The following is a 22854-nucleotide window of genomic DNA, read 5'->3' on the forward strand; positions in this document are numbered from 1 at the left end:
GATTATATTATTCAGAATTGTTCCTTGAATAAAAGTGATGAAAATTAATGAATAAGAGGAATGATGATATCCTGAAAGCATGTGCTGCTGAATTTGACCCATAAAATGTGAAACCATGCGATATTTTTAAGCACATGGCGACAGATCGTAGCATTGTTATAGTTTATTTATCACGTCAATGATCGTCACAGGTTGAAATGGAAGACCTCAAAATCCAATACATGTCTTCTAATCTGTAACACTTGCCTAATTTAAAACAAACAACTCACTCCCACGTTAAACAAACCCATGTCGATCATATTATTTAAAGAAAAATAAAATAGAAAACCAACCAATCAAACACTGTCTCTAAAGAGTGTCATTTACGGTTGTGAACGAGTTTCGCAGCAACTATGCGAGTTAGATAAAAGGGTTTTGATAGTCAACAAAATAGCTCAAAAGGATTTCCACACATGGAAATTTTAATGATGTTTCATTAAGAAATATATATATTTTCAAAGTCAAATCCATCCTACTTACCCCAGCTGTAGAAGGACAGTGTTTCACACTATCCGTTGGAATTTAATATTGTAATAAATCTGCCCCATGTGTACACAACATAAATACATAATCACAGGATTTATGGATTTAATTTGAATGAAAGAGATGTTATATTGCAGTAGTAATTAGTTTAAAATATGGGTTTTGAAGTAATTAGTATGGTGTGAAAGGTGGAAGGAGAAAATATATAATAAGTGTGATGGGTTGGTGTTATGATGAGAGTATATTAGAGATCCCTGGTGATTGGAATCTATCCTTTGGAAAAACAAATGAAAGCTTGCCACAGCTCTGTTTCTGTTGAGCTATGCTCTGCCTCTCTCAAACAAGAGCCAACCAAATTCTATATCAAACCTTGATATGCAAATATCCTAATCCATTTCCAAACCCTATATAAACCTCAAACAACACTCGTCCACGATAAAACCCAATGGAAATGGAGCCTCAGAGGCCCCCACTTCCACAACACAACGCTCACACCAACCCTCTCTCGCGCCTAAACCAATACGTCGCCAAAACCAGATTAGGAAAATGGTTCAAGATCTCCCAACGCAACTCCACCTTCACCACCGAGCTCCGCGCCGGCACAGCCACTTTCCTCACCATGGCATACATCCTCGCCGTCAACGCCTCCATCCTCGCTGACTCCGGCGGCACCTGTTCTGTCTCCGACTGCCTACCCCTCTGCTCCGACCCCTCCGTCCCTCTCTCGGCCTGCAACACCTCTTCCCTCCGCGTCCTCCACCCCGACCACTCATGCAAGTTCGACCCGGTTAACCCGGGTTACGCTGCGTGCCTCGAAAACACGCGCAAGGACTTGATCGTCGCCACTATCGCCTCTTCTCTCATTGGCTGCTTCATCATGGGCACCTTCGCCAACCTCCCTCTCGGCCTCGCCCCCGGCATGGGCTCCAACGCCTACTTCGCCTACACCGTCGTCGGCTTCCACGGCTCCGGCAACGTCTCCTACCAGAGCGCTCTGGCCGCAGTCTTCATCGAAGGAATCATCTTCCTCCTCATCTCCGCAATCGGTCTTCGCGCCAAACTCGCCAAACTCGTCCCCAAGCCCGTCAGAATCAGCTCCTCCGCTGGAATCGGGCTTTTCCTCGCCTTCATCGGGCTTCAAAACAACCAAGGAATCGGGCTCATCGGGTACAGCCCATCCACACTGCTCACCCTCGGCGCCTGCCCATCCTCCTCACGGGCCTCCCTCGCACCCGTTATAACGGTCGCTAACGGCACGGTCAGTTTGCTACCCGGCGGAACAGTCTCGGGCGATATCCTCTGCCTGCGCGACAGAATGGAAAGCCCTACGCTCTGGCTTGGCCTGGTGGGTTTCGTCATCATCGCCTACTGTCTCGTGAAGAACGTCAAAGGCGCCATGATATACGGCATCGTTTTCGTCACAGTCGTGTCGTGGTTCCGCAACACCAAAGTCACGGCTTTTCCCAACACCGACGCGGGTAACTCCGCCCACCAGTACTTCAAGAAGGTGGTGGATGTTCACCTCATAAAGAGCACGGCGGGGGCTCTCAGCTTCAAGAGCATAGGCAAAGGGTATTTCTGGGAGGCCGTGGTGACGTTCTTGTACGTCGACATTCTCGACACCACCGGAACGCTGTACTCGATGGCGCGATTCGCGGGCTTCACCGACGACAAGGGGGGTTTCGAGGGACAGTACTTCGCGTTCATGTCCGACGCCACTTCCATCGTGGTGGGGTCCTTGCTCGGGACCTCCCCCGTCACGGCGTTCATCGAGTCGTCGACGGGGATCCGGGAGGGTGGGAGGACGGGGATTACGGCGCTGACGGTGGCGGCGTATTTCTTCCTGGCGTTCTTCTTCACGCCGCTGCTGGCGTCGATTCCCGCGTGGGCGGTGGGGCCGCCGCTGATTCTGGTGGGGGTGTTGATGATGAGATCGGTGGTGGAGATTGATTGGGAGGACATGAGGGAGGCTATACCGGCGTTCGTGACGCTCATTCTGATGCCGTTGACGTATTCGATCGCGTATGGGCTGATCGGTGGGATTGGAACTTACGTTGTGTTGAACCTTTGGGATTGGGGCAGAGAGATTTTGGGTCACTTTGGGGTTACCAAAAGAAGAAGTGTGCCCCCAGATGAGGATTCCCATCGTCAACATCATCATCCTGAGAGGGTGAATGGGGTACTACAAAATCAACATTCTCCACAAAATCCAACTTCCAAAGCACTTCAACTAGACCCTTAGTTTTAGGGTATGTGGTTCTCTAATAATGTCTCCTTTTTCTTATTCATACATCAATTTCACAGACTTCAATTCTTTCTGTACTACCAATTTTATTATTATGCCAATATGTGAATACGTTACTTTATTATTCCATCTCCTGTTTTACACATCTCTTTCTTCGCGCGATTTTTATTTCGGTTCAAACTACAAAATAATTCCAAAACTTTGATGGATATCATGAACTTGCCTTTCAAACATGTCCCAGTCATATTCTTTCGTGCTTTGCCAATGTTTGGACTTATTGTTTCCAAGTTTTGTGCCTCAGATTCTGTTAAAGTGCATCTTAGGTTTGGATCACATATTCTGTTATCTACTTCCTTATTACTTTATTTATGGATTTAAACAACTTTTTCTCTTTGCCTAGTTTCCCAATTTCATTTTTTTTTAAATCTTTTTTTCTGTTTTTGTGCTGGATAAAAGTTTTCATTTATATTTTGTGCTCTGCTGTTTTGTACAAGATGTTTTTAGAACTCTTATTTCCTTGAAGTTTTCCCGCTAAATAAGAAATAATTAAAGGAAATGTGTGTAAGTTCTACTTAATTGCTAACATAGCCATTTAATTAACTCATTACTTAAAGGATGTAAATAAAAAATATGATCAAAACATAAATAAAACTTTTATGAAGGAACAAGGTAGGAAAAAATTATGAAGGATCAAATAAAAAAAAATATTAGTATTACTGACATCATTAAACAACTAATTCATCACTTAAAGGATGTCAATAAAGTGTAAGAATTAAAACAAAAGAAAAATTATTGAGAACCTAAACATGAGAAAAACTTATTAAGAACTATATGCAAAATTTGCAAAATATAGAAAATACAACAAAATATTTAAAACTTATTTACAAGAAGGACATATTTAAAATTAGACTTAATTATGCTAAAATTATCGCAACACACATGTTCCTGTTGTGGTTTATAGAAAAAGATTTAGTGCTTTTTATCTCTGAAATTTTAATTTTTATGGTTTTAGTTCCTTTTTATACCTTCGTCAATAATTTTACTATTGTGATTAAAATTTTCCACATGACACAATGTGGCAGACGGCTTGACCTTTCTAGTCATCACAACTGAAATTGACATAAGTTTACTCTGAGAGATTAAAACAAAAAAAAAATGAAACTTTAGGAACCAAAACAATATACTAGGTATATTATAGAAATGTCAACATATTTAAGTCAAAAGATATATACTTTAAATTATATTTTATTTCGAAGGAAAAATTAAGATAAAAGTTTTTGAAAAACAATTATAAAAAAAGAAACATTGATCCCATAAACTATTTTTTATGTATTATTTTTGTCAACTTGCCAATTTTTATATTACTTTATTTTTATTTTGTTCCAACATTATTGATAACAGTGATGTAACTTAACCCAAATATAAAAGAGAATCAACGTAATTAAATTTACAATTTTATATTTATATACGATTTAAATTTCATGTAAACATATAAATTATTGGATATAAAAAAAAAACATAATTTCATCGCACAATTTGTATGATAAACAACATTTAATCATTCTTATTTTTTATTAATATTTTATTATAAAGAAAATATAGGTATATAAGTGGTTTTGAAAAGTCTAGGGAGCCATTTTCTGTTCATGACTTTTGTTTAAGTGACACTATTTTTTTTTAAGTAGTTAGTTTGGTCCATTTCTTAACCAATAGTTATTAATTAGAATGTTAATTTATGAAAGTTGGACCATCTTGTCATGAGATTAAATGAGTTAATGATTTTTTTTCTCAATTACTTATACTACAATAGTTTAATTTTTATGGATAAAGATGGTCTAAATAATTCTTGTTTTTTTATTATAATAAATAATATTAAATTTTGATGAATTTAGTATTTGATGTTCAATTATATCAATAAATTTTATTGGTATTTGTAATTCTTATTATCGACATATTTTTCCAACGATAAAATGAGCGATAATTTTTTCATTACGTCTGATTAGATTTTTTATATATTAAAGAGAAATGGGTAAGAAGAAGGAGGAGAAGATATGACGGTGGTGGTGGTATAGCGACGCAACAACGACGATGGCTGGCTGTGACTTGAATATTATAGTCGAAGTTGGAGGAAGAACAAAAAGAAGATAAGAAAGAAAAAGAACCAAAAACAGGATGAGGAGGATAGAAAGAGAAAGAAGAATAAAAAAATGGAAAAATGAAGAGGAAGAAGAAGACCCAATGGTGACATTTTTTAACGACTAGAATTCGTTGGTAACCATAAATTATCGACTAATATTTCTATTATCGACGAATTGTACTAGTTAGTAATATGCAATTTTGTAATCAAAACTCTAATAAAAGATAAGAGAAAGTCTTTCCCACATGAGAAACTTGCTCCATGAACTAAAGGAATTAAAAATTGAAGCTAAGGCCAAAGCACAAGAAGCATTGAAGTCATAATACAAGTAAAAGTTATTGTTAAAATAATAAGGTTCGTTGATATGAGAATTATATTCATTCATGAAAATATTTAAAATGTAAGATAGAAAAAAAATTAATTTCACATAAAAATTAAGAAACTAAAATCATATTTAAACAAATAAAAATGATTAATAATATCATAACATAATTATTACGGTAAAAATCTGAGTGTTCTTACCGAAACAAAAATGAAACATTCAAGTATTAAAGTCGAAAAATAGTCTCCTGACCTTGGAATTAATCTTTAATTTATAGACAAAGTAGTTATAAAAGTAATAACCTATTGAGTGACCAAAATTATCTCTCCTATACAAAATATCTAATAAAATATCAATTAGTAACATGACAAACTTATATTCCATTCCTGGACCATAAACTTTAGGTTAGCTTTGAAATCTCTTATCCATCTTTATAAATCAAGTCAACCCACACTACCAAGACCGTAAAATAAAAATTACCAAAAACATTTAATTAGCATTGATTATTCCACACTCGATTTGTGAAGTTCAGCAAAAGAGACCAACCTTGTGTTTTTCTTGCTTTAGAACTTGAAAAACGAAGAAGACAAAAATGAGAAGAGAAGTAGCCTGAAGATGGAATAACATAACTTTGTGAAAGACACAAGTAAAGTGAATGGGTTCACGTTTTGGTCTCTAGAGCAATGTTAGTGTCACTGGTTTATTGAGCACCAGATTCTCTGCAGCAACATACAGATTCTTGGCAGCAACTTACAGAAATCACAACAGTAACCCTACTCCTACTAGAAGGACATAAGAGGAAATCAACAGTGTCAGCTTGTCTTTTGAAAAGACCATGAAGTAGTGGGATCCACAAAAACCCTTCATTCACTTCCCTTTTCTTCAACAAAACTAAGCCATGGTGAGAAAGATCATGCACCAAATTTTTTATCGATTATTTTTAAACAATGATTAAATTCATTATCAATCCTGTAAATACTTTAGCACCAAGTATCAAATGTTTTTCATATTCCTAAAACGGTAATTGTATTTGTTTTTCATACAATGTTTTGTTTACAAAGTACTAGACAAAATTATAATGAAAAACTTGTTTCATTTGTAATCCTGTCTACTAGGCCCTTGCGTGGAAGAATAAAAAATATATATAAATATGCTACATACAATGTGATAAAACAAAAGATCAAATTATATTTTTAGTTTTTTATTTAAATATAAGATAAACTCTAGTTTAGTCTTTAAATTAATAGTAATAAAATTTTTAAAAGTTGCGATTTTGACTCTTAAATTCATTGTTTAAGGATTAGAAATAATTTAAACAATATTTTAGTTTCTCTCGTTTCCCCGTTTAAAGACTTAATGCTTTTATTTCAGATTTTAGAAATTAAAATAAATTGTTAAAAGACTTGAGAAATCAACACTGGATTTGTTCTGAATTTTATCAATTAAAAATATAACTCAGCAAAAATAATTAAAAGAAATGTCATGATTTAATTTCATAGTATTTTTTGAGAGTATAAAATTTCACTCTAGGGAAAGCTCTTATGCATTATGTAAGAGGTTAAAGTCAAAATAAATAAGTAATTAAATCCATTAAATTTCTAATTTAATTAATATTAAGACGCGTTTTAATATCGGCGTTACATTATTGGAAAATAAATATCAATAATAGTAATTTATAAAATAGGAAAAGTATATAACAATTAATCTAATTAGTGTATTTAAAAATTAGTAGAATAACAACCTAATTATAAAAATGATTTCTTTATAATTAAACGTGTTTAAAAATATAAAAAACTTATATTTTATAATTTACCTAACTCATTTACTAACATAAACTATTTCAAAACTATATAAAACAAATTGGAATACGTGTGATGAATGTTAATGAATGCAAATGTCTTGATTTTAAGTTAAGGTCACTAATATCTTTTGGTTATGTTTTTTCCACGCTTCCTTCCATATATAAGCAGATTTATTTTATTTTATTTTCTATTATCTTCAACATGCTTTGATGAGTGGTGAAACATACTAGTGTAAGTGAAATATATTGTATATACTTATTCTCTTTTAAAAGAAATATAAAAAATAAATAAATTTACATTTTCATTAACTTAAATATAAATTTTAAAAAATTGAAAAAAATAATATATATATATATATATATATATATATATATATATATATATATTCGTTTTTCTTTTCTTAAAAATTCTTCTGAAAATATTGATTAAAATAGAAATGACAATACATTATGGATGATATGGGTGGATCCATCAACCAATCAGAAATTTCAAAGTTTTATATTTGAAAGGAAAGCTAATAAGATAATATATGTATTTTACCAATTAAAAATTATTTATTTTATATATTATAAATACACTAATTGAATAATCAGTTTTTGTATCTCAAAGGAAAAGCAAAAGTTTATTTCCTAAATACCTTTTACATTATTGGAAGATTATGAATGATACTTCAATTTGGATTACATATTTTATTTGTATTAGTATGTATGTGTATCCAATACTTTATTAATACTTATAAATGAAATATCTAATTTATGAAGTCATAATAAATTATAAGAAAATATTTAAATAATGATTAATTTTAGTGTCAAAAAATAATTAATCATTGTAGTGACCAATTTATATATAAATTTATAAACTAAACATCATTGGTAACTAAAATAGTCCAAAAAATTATAATTGTTCTATAAATTGATAATTAAAGTATTTTTTATTATAAATTAGTTTTTAAATTTTTCACTGACATTAGTTATCAATATTTTAATTTGTATTCATATAATAACAATCGTATATTTATTATGTTTCTAATAATTATTGTACACTTTTCAAAATAAATACTTATCATATCTACAAGACTTATTTTTCTTCCTAAAACTTAAATATCATATCTGTCCTCGGATTAAATAACTTAGTACTGAATTCATGGTACCAATTGCACTTTTGTTTTGTATTTTCTTGAAGATATTTAGCTGAAAACAAGTGCATTCTTTATTCAGAAAAATATCAATTGTGATAAATGTATTATTTTTGCGCTTTAAATATTATATATAGAGAGTAAGAATCAAACGAAATAAGTTGAGAATAGCCCCACCCAAGTAGAATTAGGAACCTGAACTAATATTAGAATTGATTTGGATATTTAAGTGGATAAGCATTAAAAAAAAGAAAAAATTGTATGGTCCACGATCATTAGTTATTATCAAGTCATGCGTCAAATCAGGCACTTTCAAATTAGTTGAAAACCAACCCAACCTAACAAACATCACCATTTTTCGTTCATAAAATTATTATTCTTTCAAGCTTACTCTATTATCTTATCTAATATCTATATTCTTAAATATTAAATATACATCAACCGCGATTTATCTTCTTTTGTATTTATCATAAATTAAATATACGAACTTGATTGAGGTTAAATCAGTTTTGTTTGGTCAAATCAAATTCCACAGTGTCCATTCCCACAACAAGAACAGCGAAGGATCAGAAGAAGTTACGGATGATATCGGTAACCCCTTCTCCCTTCTCAATACGAAATTTGGAATTAAAAGGATCACATGGGAATCCCTGCTTCACCACATCACCTTATTTAAACACTTCAACCAATACAGTCAAACCACGTTCAAGATCTCACTTTTATTTTCCTCTCAATCTCTAATTTTATTAAAAAAAAAAAACTTGTTTTTATTCCTTTATCTAAAAAATTAATTAATTGGTGTCAAATGAAACATATATGATCGTAAAGTTATAAGGTGACTGGATAGTAAAGTTAGAAAACTAGTGAGAGAGATCTCACGAAGGGTTAAATATGTTTTTAATCTTAATTTTTGATAAAAATTATTAATAGTATTTTTTTTCAAAATTTTGATCTAATTTAATTTCTTAATTTTAAAACTGTGTGAATTTATTTTTTTAACTAAATTTTGTTAAATTTATTTAATATTTTAAACGTGTTTCATGATAATTTTTTAGTTAATATTGAAACAAAAATATCAAATTGTGTATCATGAGATCTGTTTTAAAATTAAATAAATTTAACAAAATTTAGTTAAAAAAGATTAAATTCATACAATTATAAACTTTGATAACTAAATTAGATCAAAATTTAAAAAAAAAAAATTTAATTTTTTCTTAAAATTAAGAGATTAAAAATATATTTAACCCTTAATAAAAAATAGTGGGAATTAAGAAAACTAACACGAACCATCCAGCTGTCTAGGGCATGCTTTTTATTAAACAAAGGGCACTTTAGCAAACAATAAGAGAAAGTTTGATAGTTGAACACGTATGAAGGGTAGGTGGAGAAGTTGATTCCCGTTGTTTAATTATGAGATTTTGATTGGGTTGAGAAACCTGTATTATGAGACTGATTTAGGGTAAATGGATGGTTATTCCGTTTGTTGATTGGTATAAAAATGTTAGAATTTGGAAGAGTGAACATATTCTTGGTTAGTTCCTGATCTGAAATGAATGAAAGAAAACAGGGTATTGGAAGCTTCCTCTGCTTATTTATACCCCAAGTGGGATTCTCATTTGAAATGACACTGCACCACCGTTGCTAAATAGACACGTGATGCTCATAAAATCGCAACAACATCTCTACCACATAAATAAATAAATAAATCCATTTTTTTTATCCCATTTATCTTTCTTCATTAATTTCCATTTATTCATGGAGCATTGCTTGTGTAGAAATTAAGTTAATACGGAAATACTGCTACTATTTCCATATTTTGCAGCATGAAAACTCCGTCTAAACAGAAAATATATGTTCAAAAGACAAAATGAATCTCATAGATGGTACACTAAAACTACGCAATTGGCAAAAGTATACGAAGAGAAGGTAGAATAAAAAGAGAAAAGAAGTCAAAGGCGTGTACAAAACAAATACTCTCTTTATAGAAGTTCAAATGTAATTAAGATCAATGGCGGACCATCCAATGTACTGGGCAATTTTTTTTAAATATATGTTATGGAAATTTATTTTTTAAAAATTTTTTAAATTATATATAGCGAATGAAAATTTGATTTTTTGAAACTTTTTAAATTATAAGAGTATATATCGAAAATCAATAAAAATTAAATTATGTATCTTCATAAAGTATAATATTTATTGTTAATAAATAATAAAACATTAAATCAAATATAATAAAGTAAAAAAAATATTAAGATTTTTTATTTTTTTCTTACATTATCATTATTTAAAAGTGATAAAAGAAAAGGTTAAATATGTTTTTGGTCCCTTAACTTTAAGTGAATTTTAAAATTAGTCCATTTCGAAACTTTGAACTAATTTAGTCATTAATCTTTCGAAATACGTAGATTTAGTCTTTTTAAACAAATTTTGTTAAGTTTATTTGACATTTCAAGCGTATTTCATAATAGTATTTGACTTAAATTAAAGTAAAAATGTGTCAAACCGTATAAACAACTCAAATACAATCTTGAAATGCGCTTGAAATGTCAAATAAACTTAACAAAAATTGATTAAAATGACTAAATCCATGTATTTCGAAAGACGAATGACTAAATTGGTCCAAAGTTTCAAAATGGACTAATTCCAAAATTCACTGAAAGTTAAGAGATTAAAAACATATTTGACCTTAAAAGAAAAGCTACCCGTGAAGAAAATCAAACAAATTATATATTCATTTGTATTGTATTAGTGACAATAGTTAAATATATAAATGTTGAGTGTATTGTTTTGACTCCTACAATAATATTGGAAAAGATTTGCCACAAATTAATGGAATAATCCATAAAATGTAACCATATAATACCCTCGTATATTGCAAAAGTGAAATAATCAACTATAAAATAAAACATAATAATTTCTCATTTTTAAATTATAACTTGTATATGTGTTGGTATATAAATATTTGGAATATAAGTGAACTTGACAATGTGAGACTTTTGTCTACCGCACATAGAATATAAAAATATTTATGTTCCGACAAAAAATTGAAAGTTCTAGACTAAAGAGAAAAATCTGAAACATTCTCTTAACTTAATGTGAAATAAAGAGCACTAAGGTCAGGAAATAGTTTTTTTTGACCCTGGGAGTTAACATCTAATTTACAGGCCAAGTGGTTACAAAATAATAATTGACTCAAAAAATATCTCTCATCTCCTATACAATAATATCCTTTAATATAATATCAATTAGTAGGAGGACAAACTGAGGCCCAGTTCCTGGGCCTATAGGCTTTAGGTCGGCTTTGGAATGTCTTATTCATCTTCAAGAATCAAGTTGGGCCCCAGACGATCAGGACGGTACAATTTCATAGATTGCAAAAGATGAAAGAAACAAAAAAAGGGGGATTTCATATAAGATATAATGTGTGATAGTTTGTGTTGTAAGTTACATAAATTAGATTTAGACTGAAAAATTTAAGATACAATGTATATGTGAACTTAAAAACCCTGAGTGTGTATTAGGTTGTATAGTTTATAATAAAACATTTTGTTAGTCTTACAAGTGTGTAAAAATGATCTCAACTAGGACATTAAATATACATAGTCAATCCACCTACTATATAAACAATGTTTGGTCTAAAAAAAGCTAATTAATTGAAAATAAGTTCTAAATTAGTTGGGCATAACGAGATTGAAAAATTGATTTATTATACTTTTGTTTAATTTAAAGTTAGTATCACAAGGGCTATTGATTAACTTAAAGTCACTACAATTAAAAAATTTTAAAAAGTTTTTATTGTTTAGGATATTAATATGTTATCTCCCTTTGTACGAGCGTAACAACTAAAATTACACTTGTATCACTCATTTCTTTCATTTCAAAGTTAGATCCCATAAATAATTTTGTTTTTAAAACTGTGTCATTTCATGTATTAAAAACTAGCATGTCGGCCTTTACATCCATTTTGGATAAATGCTAAACCTAACAACACTAAATATAGGATATCCTAGTAAGTGGAACAAGGGTATCAAAGTAATCTATGTTGTATTTTTGTATAAATCATTTTACCACTAACATTACCTTATATTTTTCTATGGATCCTCAATGGTGATACTTTTTCTTAGATCTTCTTACAACCAATTAATGTTGGTGCTTTAGCCAAGTCTACTAAAGTTCAACTATTTTTATAATAGAGTCAATTTCAATCCTAATGGTCGTATCCTAAAATTCTTCTATTATAACTTTGTGTCACATAATATATTATTTAAATATGTTGGATGTGACACCTATGGCAATGAGGGAAAAAACCTTTGCATTTGTACACATCATCACATTCATCTTTTCTTTCTTTTGGTTTTGATTCAACGTGTGTGGTAGAATTTTAGACCATAGGTGTTATCTGAGTCCTCCCTGTGATTTCTTCTTGATCAGTGGTTCTGATTTTGCTCCCTGGTCATAATTATGTGGTTTCTAGGTTGAACTGTGAACTCCGTGAGCTTAAAGGAGGGTTTTGCACTTTTGGGTCGGTAGAGTTTTAATTTTAGGTAAGGGAAGCTAAATGTGTTTAGAGTCAGTGAATTGTGTGTTTAATTATTTGTGAAGTGATAAATGGATGATTGGAATTGTATCATTGAACTGAATTATGCATGATTATGTTGATTAAATACTGAAATTCTGATTGATTAATTGAAACCTATATGCATTGTTAAATTTGGGGATGATTGGTAAATTGGAACTAGAGTCATGAATCTAATTGGTACCATTTGCTACAAATTTAGAGCCTGTCATACAATTGGTTGAAGTAAGGGTACGAAATAGAGTCATGAACCAGGTCCAAATGTCTAAAAAATCCCCAAACAAATGAATGTGTTGTTTTCTAGTGTGAGGCTGAGTGTCAGTTCCACCGCTGAGCGCCTAAAAATGTGAGGCGAATGACGCTTAGCGTTGTTGAGCGATGCCCGAGCACTGGGAACCTCTACAGGTCTGGAGGTATTTTAATTAATTGACGTTGAGCGCCAATTTTACCGCTTAATGCCCAAAAATGCGAGGCGAATGGTGTTTAACACTAGCATGAGCGCTAAACACTGGTGCTCTGTTTTAGTTACTTGACTGGTTTGATGCATTTTTTATTTCTGATATGAATGATATGAGGTATGGTTATGAAATTCATTAAAGTATGAACTGAATATGTTATTATTGAACATGTTTAAAATGGGGAATTTCATGGGAAATCCCTAGTGTTGATTGATAATAGTGTATGTCTTGGTATGGGAGATGACTGGTAAGAGGTATCCTAAACTCTAGTAATTATTCACACTCATATAGAGGAGAATGAATTATGTGGTGAGAGTGGTAGGAGATCCTAACCTATGGACTTGTTCTTTGGTCATAGGTTTGAAAGGATTAACCTTGTATGGTTAGGTGATGACCCCTTGTGTCCGGTACTCCTCGAAGTCTAAAAACCATCACAAGTGCACGCCTCTTGTGTACCCTATATCAAAGACATGGATCCGGATCATTGAGTTGTTGTTTGGAGTCCTTGTATGAGTTAGAATGCTAATGATTTCAAAATTGGTTGTGAGTGATCTTTAATTTCCCTAATTCTATATAAGTGTCTTTATATAAATTTGCTTACCATTTCATTTGTGTTTGTTTTTCTGGTATTTTCTTTCTTGCAATGATCACTTAAATGGTGTGAGCAATTAAGGATTCTATGGCTGGATCTGTATCAAGGAGAGATGATGGGGTTGTTTAGATGATCTCCTTAGATGCCTGTACTGTACATATTTATGTATATACATTTTTGAGATATGTTTTACATATATCTTTTGAAAACCTCTAATTTCATCGCTTAGAGATGTGTAAATATGATGTTTTCAGTTTATCTATCATGGGATGATTGTAATATTGTGTTTTTCTGTTAGTCTCTAAATGCTTTATGATTATCAGTAATGAGATGTTCTATTTAATGGTTTATATTATTAAATGAGATGTTACATCCTTTATCTTGTATTTTTTTTTCTTGTTCTTCCAATACCCACACAGATTCATCCCCTTTCCAATCTTCCTCTCCAAACCCTTTTTTTAGCATTTTAGAGACAAAGGATAATGCTATGCACTTGTTTCCCTTTGGGCATTTGATTTTCCTTCGTCTCCTTGCAATCTCTTTTATCACACTCTTTGGGTCTCCATGGTTCAAGGATTTTGAGCTTCAACAATGTCGGTGAGAGAAAAGAGATCGAGGTCATTAGAGTTGTGGTTGGTGTTGGAGTCCGTGAAAACGAGGAAGGAAATGGAGCCCTAATACCATTCGAGGGAGGAGATGGAGATTGGCCAAACCCAACGTTGTCGCTCATCACAATTGTCTGTCCTCGCTGCTCATTAATGTAGTTGTTATAGTCTAAAGGTGTACGTTGGTCGAAGGGTTGCTCGGGTGAATGAAATGATGAAGGATCGTACCTCCACATTTGAGTAATGAAGAAGAGGGGATTCTCTTTTTGGTCAACCAGAATATAGTAGGTTTTCGTGAGGGTTTCTGTGGTAGTGCCATATTACCGAAGGTTAAGGTGATAATGGGAGCAATTCTAAATAGCGGTCAACCTTGAGGAGTTTGTCAATAAGAGTTGGACTTTAAGGGATTAATATTTTGAGTTAAGGGAAACTAATCATTTCTTATATTTATGATTTGTATTTATAATGATATGAATAAAAATCTAAGATACATGTATTGTGATTGTGAAATATTAGATTAATTGTGTTTGTGATTGATAGATTAGAAATATGTAGAAGTGTTTGGAGGTTAATTTGGGTTGGGTTATGGTTTGGCTTTAATACCTATAAAGAATAACAATTTAGTGATCTGATGTATGTGAAATTCTATGTGATATTTGTACTGTCCCAACCATGCCTAGGTACACGGCACCAGACACACCCGCTGACCGCCTACCTTAACAGAGTCCCCCCGGTTCATATAGCACCCAGCAAGCCCAATGACCACCCACATCACCTCCCGCTCTGGAGGATCCCACCCCCTATTATGCGGCCTCCAGCAAAGCCTCAGAGTCGCTTACTCGACAAAGGTCCCAATAGCCGCATACATCACACCAAACACCCTCCTTAAAGAGCACGACCCTCAGCCAAACCTGTGGACGCATACATCACACCAAACACCCTCCCTAAAGAGCACGACCCTCAGCAAGACCAGTGCCCGCATACTCACAACAGACAACCTCCCAAAGTACGCGGCCTTTGACGACCCTCCTAATGGCGGCCTATCCCGCACTACAAGTATCCCTCCCCAAGACAGTCCAGATCTGTGACATAGCCATTCCGGCCAACAAGATGAGATCATCCACCCATCGCCATGAAAATCAAGGACCTTACCCCCAATCTCATTTTAATGTATATGATGACCTCCCTCAGGTCAGGACCCTTCGCTGATGAGTTGGCAATGCGCCCTCCTAAGCATGCAGGAGCTTAGGAAAAGAGCAGCCATGTTTATCAGAGTCGAAGATATGAGACGATACCAAAGCAACGCACAGACTCCCCCGGCGCGAGCCGACACCAGGAGGCCTAACAAAGAACCTCCCCCGGGTGAACATAATTGTCCTATGAACATAATTGCAGTCAAAAAAGTGCTCATCGACCAAGGAAGCTCCGTAGATATCCTATACTGGAAAACCTTCAACAAACTACAGATACCTCTAGTCGACCTCACCCCCCATAATGAACCCATATACGGATTCTCCGGCGAAAGAGTCCCAACCAAAGGATACATCGACCTCCACACAACCTTTAGAGAATGTAGACAGACGAACACCATACCCATCCGCTACCTAGTCGTGGAGGTCCACACATCCTACAACATACTTCTGGGAAGACCATCCATCAACGCCTTGGGAGCCATCGTATCCACTCCACACCTCACCATGAAATTCCCATCTATACAAGGCGATATAATCACGGTACACGGCGACCAGCGCGCTGCTAGGGAATGCTATATAGCGAGCCTGAAACTTCTCCACCCGCCCTTGACAACCCACAACATCGAGTAATCCCGGGCAGGAACAGCCTTAGCAGGAGACGACCTCGACCCCAGAATAAACTCTGAAGCCCGGGTTGAGCCCGTCGGGGACATAAGACAACTCCCCCTAGCCCAGCAGAATCGATTCCTCCAAATTGGCACCACCCTTCCCGATGAGAGGACCACCACATCGAACAAATCCTTAAACGGAACGCTGACCTTTTTGCCTGGTCCGCAACAGACCTCCTCGACGTACACCTCAAAGTAGCCTCCCACAAGTTATCCGTCTTTCCCAATGCCAAACCTGTCTCCCAAAAGAAGAGGAATCTCGGAGAAAGTAGAAGACAATGCGGGATTGAGGCCAACCCTGAAAAATGCCAAGCAATAATCGACACGAGAAGTCCCACAAACGTCAAAGAAGTGCAGCGACTAGTGGGCAGGCTAACCGCCATCTCAAGCTTTCTCCCAAAGTTAGCGTACAAAACCAAACCAATGATCAAGCTACTCAAGAAATCAGCCAAGTTCGCCTGGGACGGGACTTGCGAACAGAACTTCAAGAATTTAAAACGGCTACTCACCACCCACCCGATTCTTACCAAACCAGATCTCGACCTCCCCCTCGTGATGTACATAGCAGCATCAACGAACGCCGTCAGCTCTGCGCTCGTCCAAGAGAAAGACAACACCCAACAGCCCATATATTTTACAAGTCGCATCCTCCAAGATCTAGAAACACGATATCAAATGATAGAAAAGGTAGCCCTTGTACTAATAACAGCAGCCCGCCGACTACGCCCATACTTTCATCCCACACAGTCATCGTCAGAATAGACCACCCTGTACAAAAAATCCTCCAAAAACCAGATTTGGCAGGCCGACTATCTTCTTGGGCCATCGAATTGTCGGAATTCAATATCCGATATGAACCACACGGACCCATCAAAGCACAATGCTTAGCAGACTTCACCAACGACCTTTGAGACCAACCCCCCACTCAGGACACTTGGTGGACATTGCATGTAGATGACTCTTCAAACCCCCAAGGCGCCGGCGCATGAATAGTATTGGAAGGCCCCGATGGCATCCTCGTTGAGCAATCCCTCCGCTTCAATTTCAAAACTTCAAACAATCAAGCTGAATACGAAACTATAGTAGCCAGCCTCAATCTAGCACGCGACGTAAGTGCCAAGAAACTACTGTGCAAAACATACTCCAAACTCACAGTAGGACACCTCAACGGTGAATACCAGGTCAAGGACACCATGCTCTCGCAGTACTACCACACAGTAACAACCCTCATCGAACACTTCGAAACCTTCAAAATCGAACATGTCCCTAGAAGTAACAATACCGACACAAGTCACTCTTGCAGCACACCCTCATCATACCCTCCATCGAACAAAATAATCAATGCCTTAACGTAACCACAACCGGCACCTGGATGGAACCCTTTGTCGAGTACCTAGAAGAAGGAACCACCCAAACAAACGAAGACAAGGGATGGCCTCGGAAAGTGACACGTTACACTTTAATTGGAGGAGAACTATTTAGGAGAGGCTTCAACAGACCTTTGCTCAAATGCATCACACACGAAGAAGAACTCTCCCCCTTCGAAGAAGCCGCCAACTGATCCCTAATCTTGGCAAACAAATCCTCTGAAGCCCCTACCTTTTTAGCATAATGAGCCATCACACCTGCAAAAAAGCAACATATTCAGATTAGTCCAACACGCGAACCAGTACGGCTACAAGAAAACATACCACAAACATCCCGCCCTGGATCATCGGTCAAATAACAACACACAATCACTTCCCAGGGGCCCTGGGCGGCAATCTCTCCAACGCATCGACAACCCGCCTACTAGCCGCATCCAGTGCCTCCTTCGCCACCAACTCCAACTTTGTAGGCAAACCCGTCCAATACAGCGAAAATCTCGCCGCACCCCCCTCATCCAAATACCACGGCCGCCTACCCGCCTCCATGCTCACACGAAAAAACCCGTCCTTGAAATTCTTGAAAGATTGCGTGAACCCATCCAACATGCAACTCTTAGGTCTACCCACGAGCGAAACCCAACTACACGGCTCCCTCGGTCTGATCACGTAAAAATACAAGAAACTCTCGACAGTCGATTCCAAGGTAAGCGCCTTGCACAACAACCTGAAAGCTTGCAAACTACCCCAACTATTTGGATGCAACTGGGTAGGCACCACGTTCAATAACCGAAGGACGCCCATCGTGAAATCGTCGAAAGGAAAATGAACGTGCAACTTCACAAACATGCATGAATATACATAAAAGAAGTCGGACGTCGCACCCTCTCTACCATGGCAGACGCACTCCACGGCACTCACCCGCTCCACACGCATACTGTCCGGATCAAAACCCCGTTCAAAAAGGTATATGCAATTCAACCAAGATTTAAGCAGCCGAGACCACCTGTACTTCGAGGAACAATTCCTCACACCTTCGGCCACCTAACCATACCTGTCCCGCTTCGGCCATAAGGACTCGGCATGCTCACTAGGTGGATCTTCACGCACTTCCCACTCCACCTCAACACGCAGCGACTCAGACGAACTACTAAGAAACTCCAGCCTTAACTCTCCATAACTCACATCAGACTCCCTGGAATTAGAACCATGAGAAAAAGATGACATATCTTCGCAGAAACAACACGGCCACTTCACGCAAATATCTCTAATCTCAAGCCGCTATCCTTTTTAGCGAAATCAAGGCGCAAAATGCAAGTGTGAACCAACCCCCACCCATGAGCCTTAAATACTAACCACGCACCCTTTCAGATCCCGCGCGAAATAATACAAGCCTAAGGCCCAAACCACTTCGAAAAAACACACCCTGATGCAGAATAGTGCAACCCAAACGTCACATCACTTCAATGCACCCTGACACCCCAGTAGCACCTTCTGACAGCCACCCACAAGCTCCTACTTAACCACAACCTCACCAAAACAACAAAGCATAGCGACCCATCCGCATTAAGCACTCACCACCGCCATCCTTTGGAAGCAATAGAAGAACAGCCCGAGATCAACAGTCCGAAGCCCTCAAGTGATTTGTGGATTACAACCTTCGGTCCCTCAAGTGATTTTTTAATGTATTTTGATATGATAAAGAGTGTTAGATTATATATATGATATTGATAGATATAATTTTAGTATGCTTGTATGTATTAAAATGATATATTGCACTAAATTCTTGTTTTTATATTGATTGAAACTTAGTGTGTCTGATATGAAAGATTTGTTATGAGATATCTGCTAAGGTTCAGATTCTTATTATGGTGTTTTGATATGACTAAACTTCTTTAGATTGTTTTACGTGTAAAAGAAATGTTTGTGAGATTGGTAGATAATGTTTGAGTGTGCTTGTTTGAATGAAGTTGATATGTTTGTTTTAATTTGAACCGAGAAGAACTAAAAGAAGTATATGTGATAACTATCGAAATCTGCAAAGGCATGTTCTTTCATATTTTGTGTGCACCACTCAGTGCTAGGATTTGACCATTGTGCACCACTTTGAAATTTTTTAAAAGACCAACCTTTGACTTATTACCGCTGGGTGTGACTTGTGTTTCGCTGGGCACCATAGTTGTAGTGGAGTGGTCGTTGGGTTTGACTTGTGTGATGCTAGGCGCTATAGTTGCAGTGGAGCGGGCGTTGGACGATAAGCGTTGGGTGGTGGATCTATTGTGCTAAGCGATTTTTGTTTATGATTATGGTTTGTAAATATAGAATCTTGTGAATTATTAGAGTTGGCTTGATATTGTGAGGTCTGAGTTAAAGTAGTTATTTTCAAGGGAAGATACTATTATTTTTTGTATGTTAAAGTGTATTGAAAAGGGATTCTGAGAGTGAAACTATGCTGACTTTATTAGTATTCAACTCACACAGAGAAAGATATCTAGGTGGTCAGAGTTAAATATGATATGAAAGAATATCATGCTTAGAGAAAAAAGAAGTTAACCTTGTCATGACCTAAAGAATATTGATTTTCTTTCGATACAATTTTAATAGGAAGAAATTGATAGTAAGTATTACATGTGCAAAGTCTTACAAGTCTATTCAATACATTAGTCTTTTGGAAGTAGAGTCTAGATTCATTTTATCATTTGAGCCACTTTGGGTCGATAGTTGTTTGTGCCATTGGGCTAAGCCATGTGGGCTGATACCTGGTGTTTATTTGATGAACGTAAATTGTTTATACTTTTGGGTTGGTTTATGTAATGAATAATTATTTGAATGAGCCATTGTGTTGAAGTATATGGAGGGATGACGAAAGTGAGCTAAGGGTTGATTGTATCTTAGATAAAAGTATAAAATTATTTTTATGTGTATACACTTTTAAAACACCTTAAGTTTTTCTTTATACCTTAGCTTACCCTTACATTCTTTTCTTTTGTGTTTGTTTTGTTTTCTCCTTAATACATGATCAGAGGATGACAAAAGTGGTTGTAGTAGCATGAGAGTTGGGGAAGGTCTCTAAAGGCCTAAAGTAGTAGTTAACTTAGGTGATTATGTATATAATCTTTTGGAGAAATGTATCAATTATAACCCATATATATATATATATATATATATATATATGTTAAAATGTCTTTTTGAAATATAATTAATGGATTGTAATTATATTATGTTATGGGTATGTTATGAATTATGTTTACCATTAAATAATATCTTAAGAACTTACTATATTTAGAATTTTTGAGATGTTTCATTGGGGCAATTATCTAGTTAGTTAAAATTATAAAGTGGTCTATTAATATTAAGTCTAATGTTGTTGTGTAGATACCTAAATTAATACTCCAATTTGATGAGGGACCGAAGAAGAATTATTAAAATCTATAATGTGACTAACAATAATTATAAAATAGGTTATGATCCTCATTTGTAGATACGGCAACATTATGTACTATATTAGGGTTTTGTTTTCTCTTCATCTCCATAATGCAACATAACAAAAGTAGTGCCTAAGGCTCCTTACTTTTGGAATATCACATACTCGCGATTAATCTCATCATTCACATCATTCCCAATGTCAAACTCAAATATGCTCTCACATACTTTTCCATTGTTAATTAGATTATGGGTTCATTAAAGATTAACATATGATTATACTACGCATTTTGAATCAACATGGGTAAAAACATGTGGCTAGACATTATTATTATTTGTTAGAAAATTCCTTCATCTTCCATTAAGAATACTAGTTGCTAGGGTCAGCTCAAGGGTAAAACAATTAAAATTACTCGCTTTAGGACTTTAGCAAAAGAAGCCCTAAAAAAGGTTTTTGCTACTAATATTTCCCTATTAATTAATTAATTGTAAACTTATTTTTAAGAAAAAAATATTTTTGCACTAACATACCTCTATTAAATTAATTATGAAATTATTTTTTAGATAAAAAAAGGCTCGAAATAATATTTTATTACTAATATAACTTTATTTCATTAATTATAAGTTTATGTTTGAAAATAAAATTTAATTAAATTATAATATTAGTGTATGTTAATTTTTGTTAGTATTAAAAATGATAATTAATGAGTTAAAATTTTTATTTAGTAAATTACAATTTTGTTTACGAAGAAGAAAATGATTAGTTATTTTTATTCTTTTATAATTCTATTTTCTTCTTTTATTTTTTATTTCTTTGTGATTTCTCTTGCCTCTCCTTAGTTCCTTCATTTTTTTGGGGTTATATTACATTCTTTCGATCTCATCATATTGTCTGTGTGACAAATTTTTCATCCCCATTTCTGCTTAGTATGTTTTTTGTTTCTATTTGTGTTGTTGTAGTTTTTATTTTGTTTTGGATTTGTACTAAAATTAAAAATGTCTTTCTTTTGTCCAATTTTATTTTTCAGTACTTCTAGATTTACGAATTTCAAGAATTTTTTTTTTGCATATATTTTGACGAGACATTGAAATTTTTCTACAAAACTATTAATTAGATTATGGATTAATCTTTTGGTACATAATAAATTAATTGAAGTATAATTAAAAAAACTTATTTTATGAGCTTGTTTAAGGGTTAAGTAAACGTTAGATCAATAATATCATGATGACATATTTATTATTATGGAAGGAAACTGGACCTACATTATGCAATGAGGAGTTCATGTTCACTTAATTTCAATTTTTATTGTTCTTATATTACTATAATTTTAACTGTGCTCTTACAACTAAAATTGTTTTCACATAAAGTAAGAAATATTATTCAATCTCCCACACTTGTAATTATTCAAAGGAAAAACAAATGTATCAGAACTTTTCTCCTTTTGTGCAGTCCTGCAATTAAGAACAACCATGAATTTTTATACACTTTCCTTAAATCACAAATGGTATATGTTTTATTTTACTTTTTTCATAAGTTTCATTATCTGTTGAATTCAATTTCATTGTTCCCATTAGGTAAAGAAAAGTGGTGTAATAAACATGAAGTGAAGAGTGGGATTAGGTGGAAAAGTTTTGAAGATGCTTACCTTATCTGCAACTATGAAAGGGACAGAGTGGGATTAGGAATCCTATAAAAATGAAAAACGTTAAAATCTTGGAATTGAGCTCTGTCAAATCTGCAGTGAATGAGAGACTTGATGACACACAGATGCTTTCTGAGTTCAACTGCCACATACAAGCAATTAATGACCT

The 22854-nt window shown here is 34.6% G+C and overlaps 1 protein-coding gene across 1 annotated transcript; it reads left to right on the plus strand.

Moving 5' to 3' along the window:
- The first annotated feature begins 732 nt into the window (after positions 1-732).
- Positions 733-2896, plus strand: LOC114164409 (adenine/guanine permease AZG1). The gene has a single exon (XM_028049079.1). It carries the CDS (start codon positions 968-970, stop codon positions 2762-2764), a length of 1797 nt encoding a protein of 598 aa, XP_027904880.1. The 5' UTR covers positions 733-967; the 3' UTR covers positions 2765-2896.
- The last annotated feature ends 19958 nt before the right edge of the window (positions 2897-22854 follow it).

This window comes from Vigna unguiculata, chromosome 9 (genome assembly GCF_004118075.2).
Source record: "Vigna unguiculata cultivar IT97K-499-35 chromosome 9, ASM411807v1, whole genome shotgun sequence".
In the NCBI taxonomy this organism is placed as follows: domain Eukaryota; kingdom Viridiplantae; phylum Streptophyta; class Magnoliopsida; order Fabales; family Fabaceae; genus Vigna; species Vigna unguiculata.

Excerpts from the sequence above, each read along its gene's own strand:
- LOC114164409 (XM_028049079.1), top strand. The coding sequence starts at position 968 with ATGGAAATGGAGCCTCAGAGGCCCCCACTTCCACAACACAACGCTCAC.